This window comes from Sciurus vulgaris (assembly GCF_902686455.1).
Source record: "Sciurus vulgaris genome assembly, chromosome: 17".
Lineage (NCBI taxonomy): Eukaryota > Metazoa > Chordata > Mammalia > Rodentia > Sciuridae > Sciurus > Sciurus vulgaris.
In genome coordinates this window covers 71,568,641-71,590,016 of record NC_136478.1, presented here as the reverse complement: position 1 = coordinate 71,590,016, position 21,376 = coordinate 71,568,641, and the positions used below count along the sequence as shown (strand labels likewise).

The 21,376-nt window shown below is 52.5% G+C and overlaps 1 protein-coding gene across 3 annotated transcripts; it reads left to right on the top strand.

The window, feature by feature from the left end:
- The first annotated feature begins 75 nt into the window (after positions 1–75).
- Positions 76–18,330, top strand: HSPBP1 (HSPA (Hsp70) binding protein 1). 3 transcript variants are annotated; one of them, XM_079117315.1, is made up of 8 exons: positions 76–255; positions 680–887; positions 3,364–3,568; positions 5,222–5,446; positions 12,835–12,990; positions 13,103–13,199; positions 13,657–13,768; positions 17,898–18,330. In XM_079117315.1, exons 2-8 carry the CDS (start codon positions 684–686, stop codon positions 17,970–17,972), a joined length of 1,074 nt encoding a protein of 357 aa, XP_078973441.1. In that variant the 5' UTR covers positions 76–255; positions 680–683; the 3' UTR covers positions 17,973–18,330. The 3 variants fall into 3 exon arrangements, with proteins under 3 accessions (XP_078973441.1, XP_078973440.1, XP_078973439.1); XM_079117314.1 differs by having other exon boundaries at positions 77–255; positions 586–887; XM_079117313.1 differs by having other exon boundaries at positions 78–255; positions 589–887.
- The last annotated feature ends 3,046 nt before the right edge of the window (positions 18,331–21,376 follow it).

Below are 21,376 nucleotides of genomic sequence, written 5' to 3'. Positions count from 1 at the left end.
TGACGGGGGTGGGGCGGGACCATGGGAGCAGGGGGCTGCCGGGAGGGGCGGGGTCGAGTGCGGTATCGGCCCAGAGCACCGGCTCAGAGCCCAGGGCGAGCGCGTTCAGCCTCACCTACCGCGCCAGGTTGGGTGGGTGCGTCAGGCACTTCCGGGAGAAAACGCGCGTATTTCCGGTCAAGATGGCGGCGCCCAGCAGAGTCAGGTGCGGGCGACTGAGTCTTTAGGCGCGGCGGCGGCTCGGGGCGCGGGAAGGTGAGATCTGTCCCGCTACGGCGCCCCTCCTCGGAGAGGAGGGAAGAGCCCTGTTGCTAAAGAGAACGAAGGGGCAACTTATTGCAGTGGAGGCGGGATAGTAGGGTTGCTAAGAGACGGGGACGCACACAGTGGAGATGGGGGAGGGGATTTGTTGCTAGGGAGAGTGGGTGGGGCCTGTTGCTAGGGAGGAAGGAGGGGCTTAAGGCTCTGGGGAAGGGTCCTGTTGGTATGAAGGAAGGGAAGGGGGTTGTGGTTAACCCGGGTGTGGGCAGAGAGGTTTGAGGTCATGGGGGGACGCCGAGCTCCCCTAAAGTGCCACCTTCTCAGCAGACCCCCAGGAATCGGCCCATCAGGAAGACAGAGCTGCCTCAGCGGTGACCACCTTCTCTCCCACAACACATTCTTCCCTTCTTCACAAAAGGTCCATGGCAGACAAAGGTTCGGGGGGCAGTCGCCTCCCCCTGGCGCTGCCCCCAGCGTCCCAGGGTTGTTCGTCGGGGGGCAGTGGCTCTTCAGCAGGGGGTTCGGGCAATCCCCGGCCCCCACGCAACCTCCAAGGCCTGCTGCAGATGGCCATCACGGCGGGCTCTGAGGAGCCAGACCCTCCTCCAGAACCCATGAGTGAGGAGGTAAGGTATTGGGACCCAAGAAGCTGGGGTGGGGGGCCTGGGACAGACGTGTCTTGGGAACTGTGGCTTGGGGAATTAGAAGCTGGAATTTCCTGGATGGGGGCAGGATTCCAGAGGTGGAGGCATGGTAGTCTGTATTTGTGCTGGGTAGGGTCTTTGTAGACTGAAGGTCAGATGTCAAGTGTCCTAGGGGACAGATAGCTGTATTCCAACACTGTTCTGGGATGCATAATAGCTTTCTGGTTTCAAACAGAAAAACAAACAAACAAACAAACAAAAAGGCTCTTTAAAGTCAGACAGACTTGGATTCAACATTGTCCAGCTTTGTGACCTTGGATCTTTTATTTAATCTTTCTGTGCCTCCAGATCTTCATGTATTTGCAAATTGCTGATAAGGACAATAATAAGAACTTCTCCTCTTTTTCTTTTTCTTTGCTTTCTTTCTTTCTTTTTTTGGTACTAGGGGTTAAACCCAGGGGTGCTTAACCACTGAGCTATATCCCCAAAAATGGCCCCCAGCCCTTTTTTATATTTTGAAACAGGGCCTTGCTAATTGTTGAGGCTGGCCTGGAACTTGGTATCCTCCTGCCTCAATCTCTTGGGTCACTGGGATCACAACACTGTGCCTGGCTATAACAGCACTTCTTGAGGTGGCTCAGAGACCAGTTTCATTTGGCCTGCACAAATGCTTTATGTTCAGGCAGTGCATCAACTTGACTTCAGTCAGACTGTACCAGTTGCTAATGGTGTGACCTTGCCTTGGGCAAGTCACAGCTTCTCTGTGCTTCTGTGTTCTCATCTGTGAATTGGGAATAATGGTAATACCTCATAGAGTTGTTTTGAAGATTGATAGCAACATTTATTAGATGTACTATTTAATTGGCAATTACTGTATGGTTCTAATCCACTTATATACATCATGTCATTGAACCCTTAAAACAATGAAGTAGTTGAGCTGGGGAGATAGCTCCGTCAGTAGAGTGCTTGCATTGCAAGCCCAAGTCCCTGAGTTCGATCCCCAGCATGGCAAAAAAAAACCCAAAACAACAACAAAAACAATGAAGTAGGAAACAGGCAAAGAAAGGTCTGTAGAGCCCTCTTATGAGTACTTAACATAGGGCCTGGCAAAAAAAAGTTCTAGTTATTAGTTCTCAGCTCTCATCCCTTTTGACCTAGTAGCAGCATTTGATTACCCTCACCTCCTTGAATCTTCTGTCATTTGCTTTTTTAGGATGGTATAGTCTCCTGTTTTTATCCCTCAGTCACTGGCCCTCATTTTCTCCCTTGATTCTTCCTTGTTCCGTGATTCTTAATGGTGGAGTGCACCAGAACCAGTCCTGAGATTTCTCTTGTCGATACTTTTCCTGCTCTTATGTTGTCTTGAGGCATAACCCTGACAAGTCTCAAATTTGTGTCTCAAAGCAGTGATCCGCCACTAGGAGCAGTTTTATTCTCCCCAGGGAAAAATTGGCAATGGGTAGAAACATTCTTGGTTGTTATAACTGGAAGGAGGGTGCCGCTGGCATCTAGAGATTGCAGGTCAGGGACACTGTGGCCACTGGATTCCAGTGTGCGGAACAGTCCCCCACACAGAATGATCAAGCTCAGTGTCAGTAGAGCCAAGGTGGAGAGAGTCATCTAAGCTGGAGTTCTACCCTCTAGCAGCCACGCAGTATTCTACCTGGGTGTGTAGACCATAGCCACACTTAGCAGTTAGGTCAGAGAGTGAACTCTCGCTGCTCCCACTCCGCACCTGCTGTTCTGGCAGCCTTTCTGTCTCCTCTCTCTGGCACACCACATCTCAGCTAATCACACTTTCTCTTCATAATGAGTCTGGGGTCTGAGTATTTCTCACCACTGCCTGGATCTCTGCCTCAGCCTCCTGACAAGTCTCCCCTCCCTGCCCTTCTCCCCTCACCCTGCTCAGACCCCCTGGGTGGTTCCCCCACCTGCTTCCAGTGAGATCCCAGGTCTTTATAGCCAGCCATAGGGTAAGACCTGATCTGCTCTGGGACTCTTTCCCCTCCCCCTCTGCACCTGCCTCCTTGCTCGCTTTGCTTCAGCTCCATTGACTCCCAGCCGGTCCCTCTGCCTGGAGTGTTCATCTCCTGAGTATCTGCCTGGCTGTTCTGTGACCGACCTCATGCCGCATGGCCTGCCCACGACTGTCCCGCCCAGTTGGCAGCCCCCCCGCCCCAGCTGCCCACCCCCACTGTACTCACCGGCACCCACAGTGCTTGTCCCGTCACTGAGCTGCGTGCTGCACGGTTGCTTGTTCCATGTGCCATCCGCTCCTCCACCAGGGTGAGCGCCCACCCCTGCAGGAGTTTCAGTCTGCTGGCTCAGGACCAGATCCATGAAAAGATGCTCCATGGTGTTTGCCACGGAGGGCGCAGTCAGCCTCACTGAGGCTGTCACTAATACTGTCACTCCCTAATTAGCTATGGCTGCTTCTGTCTTCATCTTTGTCCTCCAGCGACGCCAGTGGCTGCAGGAGGCCATGTCGGCTGCCTTCCGAGGCCAGCGAGAGGAGGTGGAGCAGATGAAGAGCTGTCTCCGAGTGCTGTCCCAGCCTACGCCGCCCACAACTGGTGAAGCTGAACTGGCCAACGACCAGCAAGAGCGTGAGGGGGCCCTGGAGCTGCTGGCCGACCTGTGTGAGAACATGGACAATGCAGCAGGTAACCCCTCGTCCCCACCAGGGCCTGTTGCCTCTGTCCACATCTCAAACAGCTCAGGCTCATCGCGTCTCTTGAGGTTCACACCACTGGCCCCATCCCAGCCTCTCGCCTCCTCCTCCAGCCACAAGGAGCAGGGCTCTTCTTGGACCCTAATAAGCCAGCTTGGTGGTGGGTTCTGTCCACCATTTTCCTAACAAGTTCTGAGGCTGGTCATTTCTTTTCTGTCTGCTGACCACCCACTGCTACTCGCTAGAGTATGAGAGGGGAGGTGGTTTGGGGTGGAGTGGTCAGGGAAGGCCTCCCCTGAGGTGATGTTTGATCAGAGACCTGGAGTGAGAGGGTGAGTAGTGGGATCATCTCTTGAAAAAGCGTTCCAGGTAGCAGTAACAGCCAGTGCAAAGGTCATGAGGCAGGAATGTATGTTTATGTTCAGAACTGCAGGAAGGCCCTAGAGGCAGAGTGGAGCAAGTGAGGGTCCAGGGGTAGGGAATGACACGGGCATGTGGGACCTTGAAGATCGAGGTGCGTGCTCTAGGTCTCACTCTGAACATGGCGGAGCCCGTAAGTTCCAGCAGGTGGGTGCTGAGTGATGTGGTGTGGTCGACAGGGTTTGGGTTGGGGTTTCACTTCCATGGCTGCTAGTCCAGACTGTGCTGCTTCATGGAGCAGTGAGCGTGGGCAGGTCCCTGGAGCTCTTGAAGCCCTGGTCACCTCCTGTGTCCCTGGGCTTATGAAGATGAGAGGTGACAGCTGCACGGGCTCCACCTGCCCTGCTGTGGGCACAGAGCAGAGGTGCAGGGCAGGGGCTCGGCGTTCACTCTGGACATGGCAGGACCAGGTTGGGAGCGCCTTCTTACTGCAGGCTCGGGAGCGCAGTTGGCACTCTGGGCCTCGGGGAAGATGCCCAGTGTTTCCTAGATGTATTTGGGCAGTGGGAACTGTGCCCCCAGTGTACCAGATGGCTTTCGTGACTTTGTCCTTGATTGTCTTTCACTTGATCAGGAAACTGTTGGGCAGCTGCTGTGTGCTAGGCACTGCGTGGGTCTCCAGGTGTAGCAGCAGTGACTGGTAACCGATGGGAAGTAAAGGAAGCGTCCCGTTTTCCTCTGGGACTTGCCTCTCTCTACATGTGTGCACACGAACACTTTTTTTCCTTTTTTTTTTTTTTTTTTTTCGATTTAGAGACCAGGACCTTGCTGAGTTGCTGAGGCTGGTCCTGAACATGCCATCCTCCTGCCCCAGCCTCCTGAGTCCCTGGGATTACAGGCGTGGTCATTGTTTCTGGCCAGGTTTTTCCCCTCTTGGTGTGACTGGCTTATTTTTCCCTTGGCAAAACTGCGCAGTGCTAGCGAAGACGGGCTGTGCAGAATGTCCTCTTACGTGGTCGTTGACCTTACTTACTGGTACTATTTGTTGAGGCAAAATCCATATAACAGAATTAGCCATTTTGAAGCATGTAATTCATGGTGTGTAGTGTTCACACGGTGTCATGCCACCGTGTCTCCAGAACTTTGTCGTCACCCCCAGATAAGACCCCATACCTGTTAAGTCATGTCCCTGTATGCTGAGGTATTGGGGTGAGGACGTCAGCCTGTGAATTCAGGGGTGTCATTCAGCCTGACTCTGACTTCTGCCCTCCTGTCTCCTGCACAGATTTCTGCCAGCTGTCGGGCATGCACCTGCTGGTGGGCCGGTACCTGGAGGCGGCGGCTGCAGGGCTGCGGTGGAGGGCGGCGCAGCTCATCGGCACGTGCAGCCAGAACGTGGCAGCCATCCAGGAGCAGGTGCTGGGTCTTGGGGCCCTGCGCAAGCTGCTGCGGCTGCTCGACCGGGATGCCTGCGACACGGTGCGCGTCAAGGCCCTCTTCGCCATTTCCTGTGAGTCTGGGTGCAGGGGTCCGGGCGGGGCCAGTACTGTCCAGGAGGGCACCTGCTGGATCCGCCAGGGGCAGGGGGCGGGACACCTCCGTATTCCTGTACTTCTGTGCCTGTCGGGACAGCACTGGCTCTGGAAGGGAGCATCGGCCTCTCTGGAGCGCACTGTGGGTCTGAGCTGACGTCAGCCATGCAGAGAGGTGCTGGAACCACGTCCCGTGTGGATGAGAAGGGTCAACTGCCGGAGGACGGTGTTGGCTATAAATCGGTTACCCATAAACTTAGCTCATCAATAGAAACATGAGAGCCAATACTCCTTTTTTTTTTTTTTTTTTGGGGGCGGTGCTGGGGATTGAACCCAGGGCCCTGTGCTTGCAAGGCAAGCACTCTACCAACTGAGCTATCTCCCCAGCCCCCAATATTCCTTTTAAATGAGAGGGGATGTGACAGGTCTTGCCCTACCAGATCTGGCCTGTAACAACATGGAGCAGCCAAGCTCTGCTGTAGTTATAACGCAGGTAAAGGGGGCAAGACTGGGAGGAGCTTCTTCTATGATGCACAGGATGGGGTGGAGTTAGGGGAGACATTTCCTTAGGGGACTGTTGCAGAACTAGACAGGGAACCATCCCCACGGTGCTGCTCAGCCGCCGGCAGCCTGGGACAGACCTCCACCTCAGCCAGTTCTGGGAGACAGACCGCTGCGTCCCGAGGCCTGGCCTCGGATTCTGCTCTATGAGGGCGGCTTCCCACAGTGGGCAGCACTGTTCCAGTCTCAGCCTGGGGCCAGTTCATTCTCCCAGGGACCATCCTGTGTACCCTGAGCTGTGTCCCCAGTCACCACCCAGCGTGATAACCAGCTGGTGTTGCAGCGTCCCTGGGTGGAGACCGTCTCGGCTCCACCTTTTATCCTGATGGGGGCTGTTTCTCAGGATCTGGTGGCATGGACTGAGACTTGGCCAGGGTTGTGCAGCTCTTACTGCCTCACCTTTTGAGGTAGGGACCACGGCATGCCCTCTGCAGAGAGGAGGGGCCAGGCCAGGGAGGCCCGTGAGGACACAGGGAGCAGTGTCGCGCCTGTGTGTTGGTGCTTGTGTGTGCGCTACGCTGGGACCCCCACACGGCCTTGTCCTTTTTAACAGCTTTATCGGGACGTAAGTCACAAGCCGCACATTGGCCTTTTTAGGGTGTACAATTTAGTCCTTCCCGGCACAGTCACAAGATGTGCAGTCCCCATCTGATTCATCACCCTAGCGCGACTCAGTGGTACTAAGCAGTCTGGGACCGTCTCTGCTCCCTGCGTCCTCCGTCTGTCTGCTTTGCTGTTGAGGCTTTGCCTCTCCTGGACTTCTGATACGCATGGACCCAAGCGGCCTTTTGTGTCTGGATCTTGGGTTATAGCCGTCCCCCTGTTGCGTGCACCTTGCTTCTTCCCTGTTTATGGCTGAGTGAAGTGCCCCTGTGCAGGTACGGCAGGTCTGCTCATCCACCTGCTGAAGGATGTGGGGCCTTTGAGACCCGGTTGTGAGCCATGAACGTGGGTGTATGAGTCTGCGTGGATGAAAGTCTTTATTTCACTGGGGACGTACCTGGGAGTGCACTTGCCGTGTCATGTGTGACTCCTTGTCTTGCTATTCCAGGTCGACTTAACTCTGGCAGCCAAACGTGGTCATGGAAATGGGGTGCAGGGAAGGGCCCACACCCTTGTTCCTGAGTCCTGGTGTCCTGCCTGCTCCTGTGAGATGGGCAAATGGTGCTGGGCCCAGAGGCCAGGGAGAGGAGCAGGGAGGGTCTGGAGGGGACCAGGAGGAAGGGAGCATTCTAGCCAGGGGAGGAGTCCCAGAGGAGGGCATTGGAAGGTCGTGGGGTAGAGTAGGCAGGTGAGGGACAGACACAGGCAGCTCAACCACGAGGGCACAGAGGAGAGGGCTTGGTGTCCAGAGTTGGCAGACCAGAGTAGGACAAGGAGGGGCTGTTTTCTTCTTTGTTTTAAAAAGTTCTTAGTGAGGTGTGGTAATCCTGGAGACTCTGGAGGCTGAGGAAGGAGGATCATAAGTTCAAAGCCAGCCTCGGCAACTTAGCGAGACCCTAAACAACTTAGCGAGACCCTGTCTCAAAATAAAAAATAGCTTGGCGCGGGGCCTCTCGGAGCAAGGCTGCGCCGCCGCCCCGCCCCTCGCCCTGCGCCGGGCTCCGAGCCTCCGCCTCCGCGGCCCCGGGTGGCCCGGCTCGCCGCCCGCTGCTCCTCGCCGGACCCCACGCGGGGCCGGCGGCCGGCTGGGGAACCCGGGAGCGGGCCTGGGTGGCCGAGCTTGGCGCGGAGCAGCCCAGAAGATGAGGTAACAGTCCGCCTTGTACACGGAGATGGTGTGACTTTAACAACCGAGGGGAGCGAGCGTGACTGCTGGTGTCGGTCGGGGAGGAGGTAGATCGATGGTCCTGGTGCCTGCGCGGCCGCTTGCTCTGCCTGCCCATCTTTGAAGGCCACACGGGAGAAGCTAGGGCGGTCGCCGCCGGGTCTGCCGCGTGGCTGCCCAGGGCCTGGCCGAATCCCGGACGCACGGCTGTGGGAGGACCTCAGGCCCGGGACCGGCCTGTTGAGGCGGCAGGGTTCCTCACCAGGTGCGGAGGAGGGGATCCGTTCCTCACCAGGTGCGGAGGAGGGGATCCCTCAGCAGGACTGAAGGAGAGCAGGGCGAGTGAATTTGCCGTCAAGACTAGCGGTACCATGGTACTGCGCCTTGTATGACTATTGGATTTTATAGTAGTAAACATGCAATTTTTGCTTTGGTTAAATTATAAAAATATCAGTCAAATATTAGAAAATAGCTGGTACTGATAAAAATCTTACATATTTTACCTCGTGGTTCGTGACTTTAGTGAAATGTTACCACATGATCTTATGTCTGCTTATTTAGGGGGCAGGTTAAGATAAGATTACCCCTGCTTGATGTGGGTGAAGGCAGAGATCTAAAATGGCTTGTCCAGGGTGATATGACTCACTAGAAACCTGCGTCTTACTATTTTAAGTTAGTTTTATGTTCAGAGTGATACTGGAGAAATTATGAACATCTTACTTTTAAATGAAAATGAGTGTGAAAAAATATTCAGTGACCTGCTTAATTTCCAAGATAGCTGTTAACTTTATAAATAAATATTTCAAAATTTTGATTCAGTGAGAAATGTTTAGTGTGAACTTAGACATTATGACACTGTCAAGTTTGATGTCTGTTCTGACTAAACCAGGGGATAAACTAAAATTAGATGTCTTCATCTTTTCTATTCCAAGCAACATAGTCTATCTTTGCAGTCTTTTGAAAATAACGTTGATTCTTAGAATGGAAATCTTGTGAATTAGGTCCTAAGCCAGAGGACACAGCAGGCTGCCACATCCCACTGCCTAGTGGGTACTCTTCTCACGTGTGCAGCCTGGGTAGCCATGTGCTACAGTCCCAGAAATGAGGGACTCTTTTACTAATTATATATGGAAGGCATTTGTATCCATATCTTTGTGATAAATAAATTCATAAAAGGTAATAAATGGATACAGTGTGCTCTTTGGATATATAATAAAGCATCAGCTAACCTGGACTAATCATGAAGAAGAGCAGGACGAATTAGTAAGGAAATATGTGAGTTATAAGATAGTCCAGTGATCTTCAAGTACTTAAATATGGTTTGGTAATTTGTATAAATATTGGTCAACTCTTAGTACTTGACATACCCTATGTGTTATGCTTGTTAAGAATGCAGAGATGAACAAGACAAGGAATGCCCTCAGGGAACTCATCTTTTATTAGGAAACATAAAATGTGTGTGTACAAATAATTTGCTTGAACCAAATTGATCAATTTGCCAAATAAAATTTTAAACTTATTAATATACAAAAAATAAAAAAATAAAAAAATAAAAAGGGCTGGGGAGTGGCTCAGTGGCTAAGTGCCCTTGGGTTCAGTCCCTAGTACCAAAAAAAGTAGTTCAATTCAGCGTTCAGAGAGCCTGTAAGATGGCCACGTGGCTCAGTTTAACAGGCAGACAAGAGGAGAATGGAAAGCCTGTCTCTGAACCGCTGGTCCTTCCTCAGATTCACTTGCATGTTTCTGCCCCCAGAGATCGTGGCAGATCTGTAAGCACAAATGTGTGAGGTGTGTGTGTGAGTGAGGGTGGGGTATGGGTGTGCGTGTGTGGTGGGTGTGTGTGTGTGTGGTGGGGTGGGGTTGTGTTGGGTGTGTTGTGGGGTGTGGGGTGGGGGTGTGGGTGCGTGTGTGTCAGGTGAACTGGTATGGTGTGTGGCGGGAGGTGTGAGAGCACCGAGCACACAGATGCACAGATGCCTGTCTTCCTCCCCTGCACTGACACGCACGGTGGAGCAGTGTCCCCACCGTCTGCACCTTGAGCCACCTCAGCAGCAGTGGCTTCGTATCTTTGCCCAGCTCTGTAGAGGCAACGGGGAGCAGCCCCCTCCAGTCCTCCTTGCTTTGTGGTCATGGGGAACAGGGTGTCATCTGTGCACCCTGCTGAGCTCTGGGCAGGTGGCGCCTCCTTTGAGCCCCACAGTGCCTTCTGAGGCCAGGTGCTGAAGGCCAGCCTCCACGTGGTCCTGGTGGACAGAGGTTTGGTGAAGGCTGCTGAGTGGCCTTACAGCGTGGCTGTCCCCCCAGGAGGGTTGTCCTGGTTAGGAGCTACGCTGCCATTTGTTTGGAAAGGGAGTTGACGTGCCCCTTTTGAAGCACGCAGTCCGGTGGGACCTGCCCTTTCTTGGGTGGCTTCAGGGCTGCTCACGTGGTTCCTTCTGCCGCCCATGCAGCAGCCTTGCTGCTCTGGCTCCTCCTGCGAGCACGGAGGGCTCACTTGCTCTCCACCTGTGAGTGGCTCTGTGTCCACAGAGAGGGGCATTCGGAGACTTGGGGATCAGTGGAGTGTGCCTGCGAGGGCCTGGGGACGGAGACGCTCGCGCACCCGTGCGCTTGGCCCAGGTGCTTTACCACCGCGTCGCATCCCTAGCCCTTTTTGTTTTACTTTACATTTTAAGTCAGGGTCTTGCTGAGTTGCTGGGGCGGCCTTGAGCAGTTGCAGGTTCACAGCAGAACTGAGTGGAAGGTACGGAGTTCCCACAACCCGCCTCCCTGGTTGTCAACATGCCCACCCTGAGCTGCGTGTTTAACTAGGTGGACCTCCACTGCCTGTCACTGTTGGCGGAGCCCATGGTCGCGCTGTGGCTCACTCTGGTGTCCACCAGCGCAGGCCATGGCTTCACGGCCCCAGCCCGTGCTCCTGCCTTGCAGCCCTGACCCTTCTTCCTGGCTCGAGGCCTCGGCTTCCTGCAGGTCCTGTGGTTGGAACCTTGCTGTGGTGCAGCCTTCTCTGGCTGTCTTCTTCTTTCACTTGGTAGTGTGCATTTACGGTTCCTCTCTGGTGCAATAGCTCACTTATTTTCAGTGCTGAATAAGTGCAGCTTTGCAAAAAAGATTTTTTTTAGTTGTAGATGGACACAATACCTTATTTTATTTATTTATGTGGTGCTGAGGATGGAACCGTGTCTTGCACATGCAGGCGAGTGCTCTACCACTGAGCCACAACCTCAGTCCCAATAAGGGCAACTTTTAAACAGTTGTTGGTACTGTAGATTGAACCCAGAGGCATTTAGTCACTGAGCCATATCACCCCAATTTTTTATTTTGAGACAGGGTCTCACCAAGTTGCTTAGGGCCTTGCTATGTTGCTGAGGCTGGTCTCAAACATGGAATCCTCCTGCCTCATCCTCCTGAGCCTCTGGGATTACAGGGATGCCACCGTGCCCAGCAAGTACAGCCTTTCTAAGGGGGAAGTGTGACTCTCGGTGATGGCCTTGGTTTTCATCGGAAAGAGGCAGCAGCCATACCCAGATAGCCCTGCTGCTGCACACAGGGTGGCTGTACCAGGGCTGGGTGGAAGGCGGAGGGTGAGTTCGGGCTTATGGTAATGACCTAGGTAGGAGGCAAAGATTCAGAGGGAGCAAACGGCAGCTTTCAAAGAGGGGTGATGGGGTCATTTGTTAGAACTGGGATCTGGCATCAGTAGAGCGGAGGCCAGGGGTGCTGCTCCACACCATGTAGTGAGAAGGGTAGCTCCCACACCAGAACTCCGGAAGCACAGCTCCAAAAGCCTGCCGAGTCCAGGCGTGGAAGCTCTGGGTGAGGGGCGTGGTGGCTCCGGGATATCTCTTGATGAACGTGTTCTTTCCTTATTCGTTTGTTTGTTTGTTTATTTATTTATTTATAGTACTGGGATTAGATCCAGGGGTGCCCTATTACACAGCTACATCCTCAGACCTTTTTAGTTCTTGAGATAGCATCTCTCTGAGTTGCCCAGCCTGACCTCAAACTTGGGATCCTCCTGCCTCACCCTCCTGAGTTGCTGGAATTGCAGGCATGAGCCACTGTACCTGGCTAGCATTACCTATTTATTTTTTCTTAGTTGCTGTTGGACCTTATTTTATTCACTTATTTATATGCAGTGCTGAGAATCAAACCCAATACCTCATACATGTGAGGCAAGTGCTCTACCACTGACGTACAACCCCAGGCCGCATTACCTATTTTTAATTCTCATGATTGCCTCAGAGGGAGGAGCTCTTGGATTCCCATATTACAGATGAGGAAAGTGAGGCCCAGGAGTCAGGCTATAGATCATGCGTGGCCTTCATCCTGACAACAGAGAATTCTGGAAGGCCTCTGGTCCCCAGGGAGTCAGTTCTTGGGCAGGCTCTAGGCCTGCAGGAACAGGAGTCACAGGCAGCTTGTGGCCACCAAGTACCTGCACATAGCGGGCGTCGGTGAGGAATTGAGCCTTTCATTTCAGTCCACTTCACTGAAACGTGGAGTAAGAAATCTGAGGGGCTGGGGTCCTAGCACAGTGGTAGAGCGCTTGCTGAGCATGTGTGAGGCACTGGGTTGGAGTCACGCCGCCGCATATGAACAAATAAAGTTCTCGACAACTAAAAAAATACATATTTAAAAAAAAAAAAAGAAACCTGAAGCGGGGCACAACATTCTGTGAAAGGCAGCTGTGCAAAGGAGTCCCAGCTGTGTGAAGTGTCCTGTTAGGTAGATCCAGAGAGACCGAAAGTGGATCTGCGGTTGCAGGGCTGGGGAGGGGAGGTTGGGGATGTGTTCACGGGTGCTGGGTGTTGGAAGTGTTCTGGGTTAGGTGGCAGGGATGGTAGTGCCCCATGGGAATCTGCCTGGAACCACTGAGTTGTGCACTTAGAAACAGTGAACTGTGTGGGTTAGGAATTACTCTTCCAAAAGACTTCCAAGAAAGGTAGACGAGGTGGGCTGGGGATAGTGGTGACAGCGGTGACGGTGGTGGTGGTGGCGGCAGTGGTGACTCTGATCTCAAGGACTCTCCCCCAGGCCTCGTCCGGGAGCAGGAGGCTGGGCTGCTGCAGTTCCTTCGCCTGGATGGCTTCTCTGTGCTGATGCGGGCCATGCAGCAGCAAGTGCAGAAGCTCAAGGTCAAGTCTGCGTTCCTGCTGCAGAACCTGCTGGTGGGCCACCCAGAGCACAAAGGTGGGTGGCCTCCGCCACGGGGGAGCAGACATTCTGGGGAGGGGAGGGGACAGGTGTGGGTGGCATGGGGTGGCATGGGACTGTCCTTTTAACCCTGCAGCTCTTGCCCTAGGGACCCTGTGCTCCATGGGGATGGTCCAGCAGCTGGTGGCCCTTGTGAGGACGGAACACAGCCCCTTCCACGAGCATGTGCTTGGAGCCCTGTGCAGGTGTGCTGGGCCCTGAGGACAGGCCAGGTGGTTCCTACCGGGGAAGCTCAAGCGTCCAGCCTCCCCCCCCCCCCCCCAAGACTTGGAACCTTCCCTGGGGGATGAGGAGTTTGGGGTCAGGAACCACAGAGCCCTAGTTCCCTCACCCTCACAGCGTACAGAGCCGCCCGGGAGAGGGAGGCCTTTCCTGCTGCCCAGCCCCAGGAGCAGCTGAGTGTACGCAGTGTTGGAAGGGAGCGCTGTGAGTGGTTTGGGGTGGGGTGGGACTTCGTGCCAGACCTGTGCTGAGTGTCTGTCACCGTCTAGTCTCTGAGATGACGTGGGACAGCTGAGGCCCCTGTGCAGGTGGGAAGCCAGGCGCAGCGTAGGCAGTGACCTGCCCAGGCCCCCATGGGAGCATGGGTGGGTGGGGGCGGGCCCCGGGCTGTCCCTAAAGCGTCTCCCCTGCCCCCTGCAGCCTGGTGACAGACTTCCCCCAGGGCGTGCGCGAGTGCCGCGAGCCTGAGCTGGGTCTGGAGGAGCTGCTGCGCCACCGCTGCCAGCTGCTGCAGCAGCGCGAGGAGTTCCAGGTTCGCAGGCGGGTGCGCGGAGGGGGTGCGGGAAGCAGGTCAGTGAGGGACGCCCGGGGTCGACGGTAGTGTAGGGGGGAGTGGTCAGCACTCGTTAGGCGTTGGGTTAGTGGACGGGAAGTGGTGATCCATAACGAGCGACTGATTCAGCGACTGTGGCGGGTGCTCTGTCCATGCTTACGGTGTGCTCAGCAGAGCTGTCCCTGCTCAGTGCCTGCCGCCCTCCTGGCCATCTGTCCCGCTGTGGCATGGAGCTCCGGGTGGTTCTGAGGCGTCGGTGGGATGTGTGGGCTGCTGCGTGCTGCATCTGTGTGGTCAAGCCCCAGGCATCCCGTGCCAGGCACTGCATTGGGCCGTTCCAGGGCCTGCCCGAGGCTGCCCTGCCCACCGAGAGGTTCACCACTCATGGGTGGCCTCATGTGAACTGACCAGCACTTTTTTGTTGTTGTGGTGGTGGTTTTGGTACTGGGGATTGAACCGGGGGCATTTGACCATTGAGCTGCATCCTCAGCCCTTTTTTGTATTAAATTTAGAGACAGGGTCTTGCTGAGTTGCTGAGGTTGGCTTTGAACTTGTCATCCTCCTGCCTCAGCCTCCCATGCTGCTGGGATCACAGGCATGCACTGCTACAGCACCTGGCCAGCACTCCTTTTTTTTAAAAAAAAATGTTTTTTTAATTTTTACTTTTTAAAGATTTTTTTTTTTCTTTTTTTAGTTGTAGATGGACACAATACCTTTATTTTACTTATTTTTATGTGGTGCTGAGGATCAAACCCAGTGCCTCACACTTGCTAGGCAAGTGCTCTACCACTGAGCCACAACCCCAGCCCTAAAGATTTTTGATAGCTTTCTTTCTTTCTTTAGGTACGGGGGACTGAACCCAGGGGCACTTAACCACTGAGCCACATCCCCAGCCCCTTTTATGTTTTATTTTGAGACAGGGTCCCACTGAGTTGCTTAGGGCCTTGCTGTGTTGCTGAGGCTGGCTTTGAACTCAGATCCTCTTGCCTCAGCCTCCCAAGCCACTGGAATTCAGGCATGTATCACCGCACCTGGCTTTTTTTAGAGCTTTGTCAAGGTGTAACTGACGTACAATAAAGTGTCCGTATTGAGAGAGAGCGCACAGACAATTTTGGTCCGGGCAGTGGTGGAAACCTTCACTCTTCATCTTCCACTTGCGAGGTAGTAGGGAGCCTGTGTGCCAGGCCCAGAGAGACACTGGATGCTGGCGTGGGGCATAGGAGGTGTAGCTGTGTGTGCGTGCACAATGGAACGTGGTTTTACGTGTACTATTTTATATGCTATGCTGTCAGAGCAGAGCTATGGTGAGGAAGAATGACACCTCTGAGGGGTAGAGAGTGTGTGTCATCGTAGGTTGGTCAGAGTGCTGTGCTGCTGTGGGTCAGTTTGCTGTGGCTGCCACCACAAACAGTGGCTTTGGTGATTCATTGTGGTGCTGGGGATGGAACCCCAGGTCTCATGAATACTAGACAAGCATCCCACCACTGAGCTACATTCCCACCCAGTGGAATGTCTTTTTTCTTTTTGTTTTTGGTACTGGGGATTGAACCTAGGGACACTGTGTCACTGAGCTATAGCAACCCCATCTTTTTTGGTTATTTCGGGACAGGGTCTCATAACCTACCCTAGGCTGGCCTCAGACTTCCCATGTTCCTGCCTGAGTCGCTGGGATTGTAGGTGTGCACCAGCGTGCCCAGTCAGCTGAATGTCTTGAAATAAACGTATTCTCTCACACTTCTGGAGGCCGGAAGTCCAAAAATCAGGGTGCCCCAGAATCGTGCTTCCCGGAGCCTGGCAGAACTCCTCCTTGCCGCGTGGCTTCTGGTTGTTGCCGGCTCCCTGCAGCGCTCCCTGGTTGTCACAGTCAGTCCAGCTCTCCTGTCTTCAGGCAGCCTTCTTTCCTCTGTTTTTTGGAAATCTTTCCAGATTTTTAGATATAAATGTAATTTTAATGTAATTCAATTATATAGTATTCTCCATATTGACTATCAAGAGCTAGTCAGTCCTTTTTTGGGGGTCCTGGGTATGGAACCCAGGGCCTCATACATGTTAAGCATATGCTGTGCCCCTGAATGAACCCCCAGTCCTACTGATGCTTTTTTTTTTTTTTTTTTGTACTGGGGATTGAATGAATCCAGGGGTACACTACCACTGAGCTATGTCCCCAGCCCTTTTTATTTTTTATTTTGAGACAGTGTTTTGCTAGTTTGCTGAGGCTGGCCTCAAATTTGTGATCCTCCTGCCTCAACCTCCCATTTCACTGGGATTGCAGGTGTGCACTACTGTGCTGGGCTACTACTAACAGATTTTTCAGTTACGTGATTCAAATGTCAAAACCCACAGGAGGATAAACAGTGAAAAGTATCTCTTACCCACGTCCTCAGCTATCTGCGCCCTCAGCTGCCTGATACCTCTTCCAGTGCCTTTGTGGCCGCCTTCCTAAGATACTAGGTGCGCATCCAAGCAAAGGTGCATATCAGTTCCTCTTTTCTTCTCTTTGAGCAGAGTTCTCTCCTCCTGACCGCAGTTTTTGTGCTGCCTTGTTCCCTTTCCTAACCCCTCCCAGTATGCGTGGGTTCTTCCCTGCTGGTGACATCTGCAGGGAGCGCAGACTTCTCTGACATAGCTCTCTCCTACAGGGGTGCAGGTTCTTTTCCTCTGTTACAAACGCTGCTACGAGGAGGATCTTTTATATGCATTAGCTTGGATGTCTGTAGAACATGTTTAAGGAGGGAAATGGATAACTTGGGAAGCATCAAAATCAAAACTTGAGTGTGGGGGTGCAGCTCAGGGTAGAGCCCCCTGGGAGCTCCCCAGGACCCTCTCCTTACCCCCGCCCCCCCAAAAGAAAGAAAGCTGGGTGCAGGAGCTGCAGGTGGGTGGAGTGCAGGCCGTGCCGTTAGCTGCTGCTGGGTGTTCCTCCTCAGCCTCGCTGGGCTCCCTCCCTTGTGGCCTGCCTTAGCTGACTGCTCAAGTAATTTTTTTCATCCGGTTTGCATTTCTCCCATAAGTGAAATTAGGCATTTTTTCCTTGTGAACAATCATTAGTTATTCATATCCTTTGTCCATTTATATATTGAATATTTTGTTTTAAAAATTTTTTTTTAGTTGTAGATGGACATAATATATTTATTTGTTTATTTTCATGTGGTGCTGAGGATTGAACCCAGTGCCTCACACATGTGAGCTACAGTGCCAGCCCATCTTGTTTTTTGCAGTACTAGGGATTGAGCCCAGGGGCACTCTGCCACTGAGGTACATCCCTAGCTCTTTTAATTTTATTAAAATTAATTGATTTTTTGGCATCAGGGATTGAACCCAGAGATGCTTAACCACTGAGCCACATCCGTAGCCCTTTTTATTTTTTGAGACGGTCTTGCTAAGTTGCTTAGGGCCTTGCTTAACTGCCCAGGCTGGCGTTGAACTTGTGGTTCTCTTGCATCAGCCTCCTGAGTTGCTGGGATCAGTTGTGGGTCACTGCCCACAGCTTTATTTTTTATTTTGAGTCAGGGTCTTGCTAAGTCTCTGCCGGTCTTGCTATGTTACTGAGGCTGGCGTGCAACTTGCCATCCTCCTGCCTCAGCCTCCTGAGTTGCTGTGACTACAAGTGCAAGGCACTGCGCCCAGCTGGGTGGCAGAGTTTATATTTGAGCTTTTAAAGGTGTTTAAGCATTAAGTATGCAAGAACTTTGTCGTATAAATCACAAATACTTTTTCCCCAACATATTTTTCTTTCATTTTTTTTATCTGCAGTTTATCTGCCATGGAGGTCTTTTGTATTTCTGTCAGTGTGTTTTTTTTCTGGCGTCTGGGGTTTGTATTCACGAAAGGGGTTTGAGTGTGCAGTGATGGGGTCAGTCACTCTGGGGAGTCAGAAGTGGCCGACAGTGCTGGTGAGAACAGACCAGTGTGGGAGACCCCAGGTTCTAGCTCAGTGGTTCAGAAACCAGTGGGAAGGGAAAGCGAGTAATGGACCCGAGCGGTGGTCAGCAGAGCCAGGGTAGCTTCTTGGGTGGGCGGGAAGTGACGAGGACTTGTTCCTGCTGCTCTGCGTGCTGGTGGTAGGGTCTGGCCTGTGCTCAGGTCTCCCCTCTCCCCCATCACGCAGGAGGAGCTGGAGTTTTGTGAAAAGCTGCTACAGACCTGTTTCTCCAGCCCCACGGATGACAGCATGGATCGGTGAACGAGGTGGCGTCTTACCTTCTCCACAGGAGCCCCCAGCCTCCTGCCTCCCTCCCTCCCACCCGAGGCATTGAGGGGCCTTGTGGCACCTGGGCCTGGGGCATGCCAGCCTGTACTGGGCTGCCCCCTGGAGGGGTCGCCCAGAAAAGCACCGGCTCCTGGGACCCCACCTCCCATGCTTGCTTGCCCTCAGTCCCTTTCTCATGTCTGCAGTACCCTTCCAATAAAGGTGTTTATCCTCCTCCCCGTCACTGCCACCTTGTCACCTCCCTTGGAGGGTGCTTGGGGGAGGGCAGGAGAGGCATGAGCTGGGGGACTTGGAGAGCCACTGGAGAAATAATAAAAGTGTTGCTCCTTGACCCGCAGAGCCATTGTTTCCTTCTGTCTTCTGGCCTCTCGAGAGAGAACATGGGAACATCTGTCCTTCTGGCTTACCAGCATCTCTGAATTCTCCTCAGTTTGATTAGAGGTCCTAAGGTAGAAGTCCTTCCTTCTCAGCATCCTTGCAGTAGGATAGTCATGTGACTTCACCTCCTCCAATGATGGAGGAGGCCCCGCCCGGGTGATATGCTGGCCGGGGCTGGAGCAGATGCGCCTGGCTTTTAGAGGGTGGGCAGAGTCTGCCTGTAGCGACTGTGCTGGTGGATGCTGGTGACTGAAGCCGCTGTGTCCCAGGAGCAGGCTTGTGGCTGGGTGCAGGCTGTTTTGATTGCAGCTCACTAAGCCTGTCTCTGGAGCCTTCTCAGACTTGAGGGGAACCACTGCACCCCCTTTGATCAGTTCCTTTTCTGTTTAGCTAAAGGAAGTTTTGTCATTTGCAACCAAGAGTCCTGACTGATGCTGTTTTTCAAGTCAGTTGAGCCCGGGTGGTTCATCCTTGGCTGACTTCAGTAGGCAGGATTGAAACCCGGGCTCATCCCCAGGCTGTCCTGGTTTCCCCACTCCATGTGATGCTAGGTTCATTCCTCTCATGGGACTGTACCTGCACACCAGGAATTTTTTAGTCAATTTGGGATTTTGGGCAATTATTTTCACCTCTCTACCCAAATTCAGGATGGAGAGGTAGGTGCAGGATCTGAGAACTGGGACTCAAATGTCACCTTTATGACTGTTAAAACCATTTGAAAAATTAGTCTGTCTTGCTGCTCCTTCACCCCCACATCAGACAAGCATGCCCAGCTACCTGAGTGGGTCTCCCCTTGGGTGGTCAGGAGCAGGCCAGAGCACAGGTGTGCTGTGGGCAAATATGCTGCACATGGGAGGAGCCCAGGGCTGAGTGACAATGCCCATGGGATCAGGTGAATCATTCTGCATCCTCTGAAGGGGTGGAGGCCAGGAGAGAGAGACTGTGAAGCTCCTTCATGTACTTAAGTGACGGTGGGAAACTAGTGTTCCCACTATGCACTTGAGAAGTTCCAGTCCTATTACTCAAAACAGCATCATCGGTCTGTGATGTCTGCCCAGGTAGCGACAGATTTCAGTCCCCAGCCCTTGCAGCTTCCGGGATTCTTGAGATCTGCTTCTCATGATCCATTTGGTGGTTAATATGATGGTCCTCCTGCCCCACAGTTCCTGACACTGTTGAAACAGTGTGACAACTATGCCATATTGAAGGGAAAGACAAGGGAGCCAAATGCTGGGTTGCTGGGTCAAAGACAGGATCCCAACATAGAAGAAAAGCAGCAGAAGAAATGCCTCACTGTGGTCATTAATTTTAAGTGCCAACATACCTGGCACTTGGGACACTTGGCTCATGAAACACAACTTCTAGATGTGTCTTTGAGGGTGTTTCTGGAAGACATTAGCGTTTGATCAGTAAACTAAATAAAGAAGGCTCCTCACCAGTGTGAGTGGGCATCACATCATCTGTTGAGGGTCCAAACAAAAAAAGGGCAGAGGATGGGCAAACTGACTCTGTCTTCTGCCCTTGGACAGAAGGCTGGCTGGTTCTCAGCCTTTGCACTCAGACTGGGACTTGACTGTTGGCTCTCCTGATTTTCCAGTCTTCAGGCTTGGTCTGGTAGTACACCTCCAGAATTCCTGGACCTCACGGGACTTCTCAGCCTCCATAATCATGTAGGCCAACCCCTCATAACCACTTTTTGTGTGTGTATGTGATGCCAGGGATCAAACTTGGGACCTTGCACATGCAAGTGCTTGACCACTGAGTCACACCCCCAAGCTAGATAAAATCGTTTTCTATATATATGTATTTTTTGGTACCAAGGATTGAATTCAGGGCACTTAACCACCGAGCCACATCGCTAGCCCTTTTTTTTGTATTTTATTTAGAGACAGGGTCTCATTGAGTTGCTTAGGGCCTCATTAAATTGAGGCTGTCTTTGAACTTGTGATCCTCCTGCCTCAGCCTCCCAAGCCACTGGGATTACAGGTGTGCACCACTGTGCCTGGCTGCTTTTTATATATTGATAAAAATCCTGTTGGTTCTGTTTCTCTGGAGAACCCTAATGTGCTCATAATTGCTCCAAGTTATATGTCAGGAACCTGAGACCACTTTAAAATGAGACACCAAAGATGAAAAGGAGGCTGAGGTTGTGGCTCAGTGGTAGAGCACTTGCCTAGCATGTGTGTCAGCACCACAAATACATAAATGAATAAAATAAAGGCCCATCAACATCTAAAACAATTTAAAAAGATGCAAAGCGAAGATTGGCAAACCCAAGGAAACCTATTGAGAACTGTGGTAAACTACATTGTGCAGTGAAAATTCTCTCCCTTCCATTCTGCCTCCATGAGACAAGAGGACTTTTCTATCCCATTCTGGGTGCAGCATATGACCTCTTGCCACCGTGTGCTTTCCTTTTACCAAAAAGATGGTGGCCAGTGTGAGGCTGTGGACTTAAAATATTCTAATGCAGTTGGGCTCAGGCTCTCTGGCGTCTGAGCATGAGACATGGAGAGCGGTCTTGCCAGCCTTCATATGTGCAGCTCCAAGCTGTGATCATGGCACATGCCATGCCACTGAGATGGCCTATCATGCGGTACCAGCTGCCAGATGCAAGGACCAAGCAAAACAGGGAGCAACAAAGACACTAGATATTTCTGGCAGGGACCAGAAGAGACAAGGCTGAAAAATCAAATTAGTGACAGGCTTTAATCAGTGGATGCAGGTGGAAATGACAAAGATCAAAGCCATTAGAAGTTAACAGGTGTTAAGGACAAATGTATAATCGGCCTCGAAATACAGAAAACAACAACATACTCAGACAATGATTTAACAAAATGTCCGTGGAATGAAAATATCAATCTGCAGGTTTAAAAGCGAAAAGTTATGTTCCTTAACGCACTTACTCATCTAATCCTCACAGGAGGCCTCCAAGATGGGCAGGGGGGAAGCTATGAAAGCTGGGGACACTGATGGGCCCGATGGGCCTACGTGAACAC

Bases quoted from the DNA above. Each gene is read 5' to 3' on its own strand.
- HSPBP1 (XM_079117315.1), top strand. From the start codon at position 684: ATGGCAGACAAAGGTTCGGGGGGCAGTCGCCTCCCCCTGGCGCTGCCC. The intron at 888-3,363 runs GTAAGGTATTGG...TTTGTCCTCCAG, and splicing joins CAGAACCCATGAGTGAGGAG to CGACGCCAGTGGCTGCAGGA. The intron at 13,769-17,897 runs GTTCGCAGGCGG...CCCATCACGCAG, and splicing joins AGCAGCGCGAGGAGTTCCAG to GAGGAGCTGGAGTTTTGTGA.